The 9,712-nt window shown below is 44.5% G+C and overlaps 1 protein-coding gene across 2 annotated transcripts; it reads right to left on the bottom strand.

Annotated features, from left to right (window-relative positions):
* Positions 1 to 237: 237 nt before the first annotated feature.
* On the bottom strand, positions 238 to 9,644 carry si:dkey-54n8.4 (coiled-coil domain-containing protein 92). Of its 2 annotated transcripts, none has more exons than XM_031573204.1 (4): positions 9,096 to 9,644; positions 8,324 to 8,499; positions 6,559 to 6,606; positions 238 to 4,001 (listed from the first exon to the last, which is right to left on the bottom strand). In XM_031573204.1, exons 2-4 carry the CDS (start codon positions 8,451 to 8,453, stop codon positions 3,307 to 3,309), a joined length of 873 nt encoding a protein of 290 aa, XP_031429064.1. In that variant the 5' UTR covers positions 8,454 to 8,499; positions 9,096 to 9,644; the 3' UTR covers positions 238 to 3,306. The 2 variants fall into 2 exon arrangements, with proteins under 2 accessions (XP_031429064.1, XP_031429065.1); XM_031573205.2 differs by having other exon boundaries at positions 8,324 to 8,470; positions 9,096 to 9,642.
* Positions 9,645 to 9,712: the final 68 nt, after the last annotated feature.

Raw genomic sequence — 9,712 nt, 5'->3', positions numbered from 1 at the left:
ACGGATTCAACATCAGGAGAGAATACAGAATTTTGCAACAACAAGTATAATAACAATAATAATAATTAAATATTGTACATTTTGCTGCATTTACCTTAAATTATCATTCATGTCCACACACCCCTTAGTCAATATTAAAGTTTATTAAAATATGAGTATTAGGCAAACAGTTTATGAGGTTAGGACAGAATATTAAAGAATAATATTAAAGAATATTAAAGACGCTGCACAGTCCGGTCAGTGTTATGCTGTTTACTGCATATTTTGCCTTATGTGCAAAAATGACTACAATGCAGATTATTGCTACAAAACAATACATACAGAGTTTGCATTGTGTGATCTGTTTTTGGTTTGGATTCGGAACAACTTCCATCCAAAACTGCATTTTGAATGTCACATTGCCCTTCTTAATTCAAAATTGGCTGAGTATTTCCTAACCATCACTTAAGAGGAAGACTGCATTCCAAAGAGTTACCAGCGTAAGCTCCTACTTCATTGCACACTTGACATGGGATAGCCTAATATTACACACAGTTTCTCAGGGAAAGAATTAAGATGAAAGCGACCATCCTAACCGTTTAGCACAAAGTTCTGTTACCAGAAAGCATGCCATATGTTACCAATACCAATCTGTCATACTTGAGGCCATTTTTCGAAAAACTAAATATTTTGTTAAAGAAGAAAAAAACTACATAAGCCTACAGAAAATTGTAAAACCTTTGATGCACAGTGTAACAAAGGAAAATGTTAAAACATTTAGTTGGTGTTCATATTCAATGCAAATAGCTTGTGGTCTCTGACAGCAGTCATACAAAACTACTCCTGGAAAAGAGCATACAGAAAGCTTCAGAAACAAAGTGCAAGAAACTATTTTAGTGCCTGTTAGGTGCATGTCATGCAAATATGCTTTCACCAGGCTGATGAACTACAGTTTATTACCATTTTTCTCCCACACATACAAAGTAAAAAAAAGAGTAATTTTAGCTAGACAGCCAAACACTGTCTGTGTTGCTTTGTCCTGAAATGCATGAAATTTGTATGCCAACAAGTGAAATTAGGTCCCCCTTTCTATGGTGGAATATAGAAGCCTTGTATAAAAACAAACTAGAAAGTCCGGTGCTAGTGACCCAGTTAAAACGCACTGAGCTGTCCAGAGACTGCTCTTATGTCCTTTAAGGCTCCTGCTTCCTCTGTTACACTCAGTTTTCCAGTCAGTCAGTGCAATCAGTCATCCCAGAGTTCATCAAATAAAAACATATCGTTTTCATTTGTGAGCAGAAACCTAAATTATATCAACACAAACTCTTATAAAATGTTATCGCGTATCCGTATGTCATTTTGATATTATAATTAGTGAAGAGAATAGTATCAAAATGATTTTCCTTTATGTAATGAGGATATAACTGGTATGACAATCACTGACATTAGTTTATATGGCCTAGTGAGTATGTAAGGCTCTGTGTTCTATCATATATAACTGTACATTGATCAGCACACTCACAACACAATATTACATCCTGGTCTAGGAAAACCATGACAAACTTTAGTGACGCTTTAGCCAGACCAGCCCCAGCCTGTAGAGCTCCTGATGGTTACGGTTTCGTATTATTTCTGTTACTGCGTTATTTGAACGTTATAATTTAGTGATTGCAGATTTAGTTGTTCATCCAGCCTTTGAATGACATCATATTTTTAAATGATGTTTTGACCACTGTCAATACAAATGTACTCATAGATAGCTAACAGCCAAGTCTCGTCTGCATCTGCATCTGCATGTGTGAGTTGTTATTGCACTGTCAAACCAATAGAGGGCGTTAATAATTTCTCAGCATAATAAAAGACTGCTCACACTCATTCCTACAGAACTTGCTTACAGGAAGGTTCTGATGCCACCTGAGATGACAATTTGTGCACTGGGCTAACAGTTTCCAAGCAGCGTGGATTTCTATCTTCAGTAATAACAAACAAGGTATAAATTCAACAGAGCGAGCAGCAAGCTTTTTGTCAATGGCATTGATGGTACCATAAACAGGTTTTCGGTATGGTCCTTAATCCCTGAGGGCAGTCCTTTCATTATCACTATAAACATACAAACACACACACACAAATAGATTTTGTGTATACACTACAGTTGGCTAACAGCCTTCCACTCAAGCCCATACCCAGCTCATGTTGTACATTGTGCACACCCAGTTTTCAACTGCTCTTGTACCTAATCAAGGAGCTTTTTAGTGAGACAAACATTTCTGCCAATGCTATGGACATCTCCAGGATACTGTTGGCCTCTAAGTAACAACTGCTTTGTATACAAGGCCACACTAAAAGTTCTGTCTGTTCAAAGCACGAGGCAAACTTGGCAAACAGAGCGGGTTAAGACAATCTAGCAAGAGCGAAACACTGACTTTGAAATGCACAGCTGCACTGACCAACGAAGTCAAAACTAAATGTCCAAATGAAAGCACACTAGCATAAATATTCTAGCATGAATGCACCTGAAGTCACATATACAGGGAGGCCAGGCAATTAAATAGTTCCATGCAATCACAGCCCTGATCGAATTTTAAAGGAATACTTGCCAAAATCACCATTTCTATTGATTTCATGTTTACTTTGCCTTCAACACATTCCTGTTTTATTGGCTGTTGCTACATGTTAGTATAGTGAACAAGTATTGGTAGAGTAGCTTCAGTAGGTCAACTATCAAAGCAAGGTGCTAACAATACCAAGGTCATGGGTTTGTTACTTGGGGAGTACCCATACTAATGAAAATGTATACCTACACTATACTTTTAAGTAACTGGAAAGCAGTGTGTGTTAATTGAGTAAAGTGTAAATGGTAGAGCAGGCCGATTTGTCTCGGTAAAGCAATCATGTCCCCATAACTTCAGATACTTTCCAGGGACATATTCTATTTCTTCAGTAATACCATGCAGAGGGCTGATGTGCTTGAGGCACAGATTGATTTAGTGTTATATGTAAATATTAACGCAACAGCTGAAATCCATGGCTGAGACTTACTGACCCACTACCATGTTACCAACAAAGAGCAGAAAGAAGCCACATTTCTTAACTAGACATGTGCTGGTCAAGTGTACCAAATGTAAGCAGAAAATCACTCTAAATGTGATCTAGGCCAAAGTCTTGCCTTGAATAAGTCTAGATAACTTGATATGAAATCAAACCTACCATACCAGTCAAACATAAAGGAGTAATATTGCAACCACATCTCTAATACATCAAGACAGAGGTAAACAATACAAACAGAAGCAGTCCTTAAGATATTGTAAGGGGTGCGAAGCAGATTATTTATTCAGCCTTGCTTCCAGCAGCAATAGTGGCTGTTGGGGCCGATGCTGCCAGTATAGGGGCCACCCTGTCTGGGGCCTCTGCGTCACCCAACCCCTCTCTGTCCTCCAGCGGCTGTCTGTGCGTGTGGCGGCTCCGGGCCCTGTGTCTGTGTGGGTAGAAGAAGAGCGCCGGGTCAGGCATGGCTTTGGGCTCCTCGGGGCCCGTCACCTTCTCGCGCGGCACGCACTCTCTGGCCCGCTCGACTCGGGTGTGCGCCGCGGAGTGCTTGCTGCTGCTGCTGCGCCGCTTGGGCTTCGCCGGGGCGCCGCTAGGGGTGAGTGAAGGGGGTCCCACGGGGACCTGGGGATCCTGGTGACTGACCCGTTGCCTGTGGTGGTGGTGCTGCTGTTGCTGATGCTGTTGCTGATGCCTCAGTTTCCGTCTGGCCGAGTGCAACTGGAAGGAGAGATAGGCAGCGGCCTCCGTCTGCTTCTGCAACTCGGTGGTGAGCACAGTGGTGCTGTGGCTGTGCCTCTTCAGCTCATCCAGGAAACTGCGCTCCTTGCCCTTTAGGCTGACCCTCATGGCGCCCACCAGCGCCCCCTTGTGGCTCAGCTCATTCTGTAGCTCCTTCAGGGTGTTCTGCTTCACGGCCAGGCGCTCCTGCACCTCCTGACAGCGAACCTCCAGCAGCTCCTCCTCTTCCAGCACCTCTGTTATAGACACAAAGACACGTACACACACACACACACACACACACACACACACACACACACACACACACATTCACACACACACACACACACACACACATTCACACACACGCACACGCACACACACACACAAACACATATTCACACACACACACACACACAAACACACACACAAATGCACATTCACACACATAAGCAAATACACACAAACTCAGAAGCAAAACAAATGCACATATATGCACACACAAAAACACATACAGCATGAGTAATGTGCACCCTAATAGGCAATAATTGCCATCTCTGCATCCTGTCCCACAGACTGCAGGGAGCAAACAGGAGACCATATCCCCTGGGGACAGCACTGCACAGATGTCACATATCATCCCATTATTCTGGGCAGTGTGCAGCACACTAGACAGGCTATACAGGCTAAACAGGCTTCAGCAAACCTTTCCTTTTCCGCTTTCTGTGCCTCGAAAGCACCAATCTGACTCCTGCACATGTGGAGAAACGGACAAAATGCAGAGGCAATCGATTGACTGTTTATGGGGTGGGATTACAGAATGCACAGGCAAATCCCAACCAGATTATCTGAACTATGGCCCCTGTAGAGGTCAGCATCTGTCAGGGGGTCGTCAGTGAAATGTCCAGAATTACGCTCAGTTTTCATAGGTCAACATAGTGAGTGAGGAGGAGCTAATGTCCTCATCAGCGTTTGGACCGTACACACTCTGCTTCACCCCACAGTAATAGTTACAGAGCGCTAACTGTCTTAATGGCACATGATATTTTAAGACTACAATTTAAGAGCACATCCATCTGGAATAATCTTAAAAAATGCTTCATAATATTTAGTTTATGGCTTTTAGGGCAAACTCAAATCTCTTATTGTCTGGCCTGAAGAGAAATGATCACGGAAAGTCGTGTCGGTAACCTCAAGAAGATACAAAATGGCAGGAATATCAAGGGCCAGTGAAATATGAGAGAAAGATGGTTACAGTCATTTTGGTATCATCAATCTGTACAATGCAATTATCTGACTCACAGCTCAGATAAACAGCATTCAGTAGATTTCCCATTTCTCCACGACTCACCAGAGAGGGAAGATGATGGAGTCATTAGACCATTTATAATGAGGTCCTTGGAGCACGATAATTACCATCTTTGAGAAGACATTCCAATTTCAGCATATCATATAATCTGTCTGACCCCAAAATGATGAAAACCAAAAGCTATTTGTGCAGTCCCTAATCCCATGACTAAATTCTCCCTCCCTCAGTCTGCCACCCCTCCGTCTCCTTCACAGCCTCCCTACCTGACCACCAGAGTGGATGACCACAGCAGAGATGAGCTCATCCACTCAGTATGGAAAACGCAACGCAATCTGATCATCACCCCCCCCCCCCCCCCCCCCCACAATTCCTTGAAGGCTCTTCCTTTTTCTTGTAGTGACCATCTTACACAAATGTACTGCTATTAGTTTTTTTTCTCATCACCCATTGGCTTTTGTCATCTGTGTCTCTTTCTTCTTCCACCACCTGCTCATTCTCTCTCTTCTCTCTCTCTCTCTCTCTCTCTCTCTCTCTCTCTCTCTCTCACACAGTCTTTCTCTCCCTCTATCTCCCATCCTCCTTTTCCCCATTGCTTGCCTCTTGCTCTGCCCGCCTCTACTGCCTCAGCATAAAAAAACAAGTGGTAATTGGATACTCCCAGTGGGACTGCTCGAAAAACAAGAGGACAGAATGAGAAAACTGTGCATCGATCTGTGGGGGCAGGAGTGGAGGCTGTGAGGCTGGAGGGATGGAGAGATGGAGAGAGTGATGGATGAATAGAAAGAGAGATACCCTGAGAGGAGGAGGGGAGGGTCACACAAGGATAATGAGATGTCTGGCCACGGACACATAGTCTGTCAGCTGCTCTAGGTTCTGTTCCCCCATTTTTTTAAATATATTTCTGCCACACCTATGACAGTACATCCACACTGGAGGCGATAGCAGGCTATAACGTTAGCATGCTGATATGAATTATATGGTGTTTCGGTAGAACATGAGACAATTGATTGTTGTTTACTTTGCACATGAACATATTTGGGGCAAATAACCCACTACCTAGCTATTTAGCTCTTTAGCTTCCTAGCCGCCGCCAGCAGCCAGGCGCTGCACTGCAACTGAACTTGCTACTTGACAGCCAGTGATTTTTCTTACCACGACCCCTAGGCGAAATTTCGCCTGGCGAAATTCACGTGGTCCTATGTTGCGTGTGGACGTACCGTGATTACACAACAGTATACCTATTGAAAGTATGTGAGAGATTATCTGGATCTGTTTCTATTTTGAAGTCTGGCATCATTGGCACTGTTATTGTTAGTGTATTATACCAAATGTCATAGCTTGGCTGTCGCCAATAGTCATTTCGCTATCTCTCCCTAACGCATCCACCACAGGAGCAAGGATAGGGAGATGAAAGTAGTGGTTGTGTTGGCTGACATCAGTCTTTCCACACACACATGAACACACATGAACACATACAGACACAGACAGAGGCATGTTGTGCTCACCTGCTTGAGACGGTCCTGGTGGCTTCAAATTCAGTTCATGGGTCAACTCTACAAACACACCAGTAAAACAACAAAACAGGGTGTTTACCTTATAGTACATAACATAGATATAGTAGTGCACAAACTGTTCACCAGGTTTGGGTTTTCACTATTAACCTAAATTGTGAAAAAAAAGGATTACTTCAGAAGTTCCTGAGAAAAGCTGCTCAAGATACCTGACACAAGGCATAATCTATTGAATCTATTAAACTTCAGTGCACTGTCATAAGCCTGTTATGCTCCTTCCCCACCCAGGTTCTTTCCAGTTGCCTTTTTATGGCGGTGTTAAATTGGACAGAAAGCTGGCGATGCGGTGTGTCGAATCACACTAGATTGTATTTCTGATCGCTCAGCAGTCCCAAAGCGAGACAGATCTTTATCACACTTGGCCTGCCCTGAAGCGCAGCACTGAGAAAAATAAACATAAACCGTTTTCACCAGGGAAGAGAGAGAGAGAGAGAGAGAGAGAGAGAGAGAGAGAGAGAGAGAGGGAGATCAGCATCCTCCACCCTTCTCTGCTGTAGGCTGGCTCAGCGCTTCCCCACCAGGGGTGTGAGGGCAACAGACAAGCCTCATACTGTATTACTCAAAGCAGGGGAAACAAAAGCCTCCCACTGCCAGGAAGCTATTGACTCATGGTTCTCTTTCTGTCGTCCCTCGCTGCGTGTGACAATCGCATCGCCCGTCACGTCCAGACTCTGGAGGAAGTTATGCTGCAGTCTGGCCATACCTCGCCAGCGCTGTAGGGTGGACACGCGGACCGGTGGGGTGGGTGTGGTACACGCTTCTGTAATGGATGCTTATGGCACAGCAGGGCGAGCACATGTATCATTGATGCCGCGCGACGCTGCACGGCCTCTCAGCCATGAGCTTCAACTGGGAGGGGGGTGAGGCACTCAGTGTGAGGCGCCTCTCCCACGTGCATCTGAGTGGCGTCATCTCCTCAAACTCACGACCACAGGGGAACATATGCCCTATGGTGCACTAGGGAGTAGGATAGTCCAGTGAAATACATACCGTCAGAACTGATGATAGACAACTGTGGATAATGTTGAAATGTATGGTGGGGGATATGTATGTGTGTGTGTGTGTGTGTGTGTGTGTGTGTGTGTGTGTGTTTGTGTGTGTGTGTGTGTGTGTGTGTGTGTGTGTGTGTGTGTGTGTGTGTGTTGGTGTGTGTGTGTGTATGTGTGTGTGTGTGTGTGTGTGAGTGCTCGTATGTTGTTGTTGCCCTTTTTGTTGTGGGGGATAATAACTGCAGAGCCACCACATTATCTCCTTATGAAAAATACAAAACTACTACTCCACATGAATGGCTCTGCTGCAGACCCAGCCTCCATAAGCTCCACTGTTTTAATTCCTCAGACAAATCCCTGGGTCTGTGCGGGTGCCCTCTCCCTGGGTCTGCTCTTAACAACCTCTACTACACAATTAAACACTGTGGGTGAGAGGGTGCTTATGCAGGACAGAGAATATGAAATATGCCTGATAGTATGATGGTGGCAACAAAATAGATAGTGTCTGTGTGTGTATGTTTCTGTGTGTGTGTGTGTGTGTGTGTGTGTGTGTGTGTGTGTGTGTGTGTGTGTGTGTGTGTGTGTGTGTATGTATATGTGTGTGTGTGAGAGAGAGAGAGAGAGAGCGTGTATGCGTGCAACTGAGAAGGACACTGGCTGTGTGTGTGTTTCTGTGCTTTAAGACATTCATGCTGAGGTGTGAGGCTGACCTGTACAGCGCTTCTCCAGGCTGAGGATCTCCAGGTGCAGGCCATGCAGCAGAGTCAGCTGCTCCTGCCGCAGGAAGGTTATGCTCCTCTCCACACTCTCCACCTGCTGGGCCAGGGAGCCACTCTCCATAATGGCCTCTGTGCTGCCTGCCTCACAAGGACAGATCCAGGGGTGTCTGGAGTAAGTAAACCTATATTACATGTCATTCAAATTGCTCCATACTGCTATACTGTCTCCATACATATGTGATGTCAACTACAAGAATGCCTCTTCTGTCTTGGTCCTACCCTCAGAGGGCAACAGGAAACAGCTTGAATTATAGTTTGTTCCTTGCTGTCAACACCTTGCATGTTTGAATGAGTGAGAAAGAGTGTGAGTGCGTGTGGGAGTACTACTACCACAAAGCAGCTTACACTTTTTCAGGGCCTTTTGAAAATCTATTAGCAATGCAAGGGAATACATGCAATAGGCCTAAATATAGCTCCATTTGTAAGATTAACAAGGCTATCCAGCCTAAATTTAGCACCACAGCAAGATCACAACTGAGAAATGCAAAGGCAAACTTTCACATCTACAGCTAGGCCTTACAACAGTATCAAGTCGAATTAATTAATACACAGTGAATGATTAATACATAGTTTTCGCATTACAGGGCATTACATATAATATTAGACATACTCGCTGTCTATGTAAGTCAACGTCAACAGCATTTAGCGCACACAACGCTTAAATTCCGTTATTCTACACAAGTGCGTAAATTATTTTACATACCGTTGTATTCCTTTTCTTGTCACCAGCGTTCTCCACGGTTACTCCGCTTCAGATAATTCCGTTGGGTATTCACAGATTTAGTATAAACGAATTCCTACAGACAGAATGTTTCCTAAAAGATGGTCGCATGATGCCGAGGCTTTTGGAGACGCCTGTACACGGAAGAGAGGTGCAGCATCAATCGATGCGCTTCCAACGGAAAACCAACCTTTCGGCATCTATGGACCCTACAAATGGCCAGAAAATCTGATGACAGTATCGTTGCTTCACCAGTAAACGTCAGCCATACCTACAATTTTAAGTTTGAGCATTCTACTGTCACGGAAAATACAACCCCGCACACATCCTCCAGCTACCATCCGCATCCCTCGCCGCTTATTTTGGGCACGTCTTCTATCCCTTGAACAGATGCCCAGTGCACAAAGATGGGACGACAACAACGCATCGTGACCGGAACGCACGAGACAGTTTCTCCACAGCTGATTGGATGAGCAGCAATCCCTCCCACACTGTACCGAAACTCCTCCCGTGATCAATCGACCTCCTCAGTAGCGTGGTGCAGACTGTGCATTCATTGAAAATGAAGTGTTAGCCAAACGCAGTCTGTGTCACCTTTT

The sequence above is a fragment of the Clupea harengus genome, chromosome 9 (genome assembly GCF_900700415.2).
Source record: "Clupea harengus chromosome 9, Ch_v2.0.2, whole genome shotgun sequence".
NCBI lineage: Eukaryota > Metazoa > Chordata > Actinopteri > Clupeiformes > Clupeidae > Clupea > Clupea harengus.
Note: the sequence above shows the minus strand (reverse complement) of the source record. Positions and strands in the feature narration are given on the sequence as shown.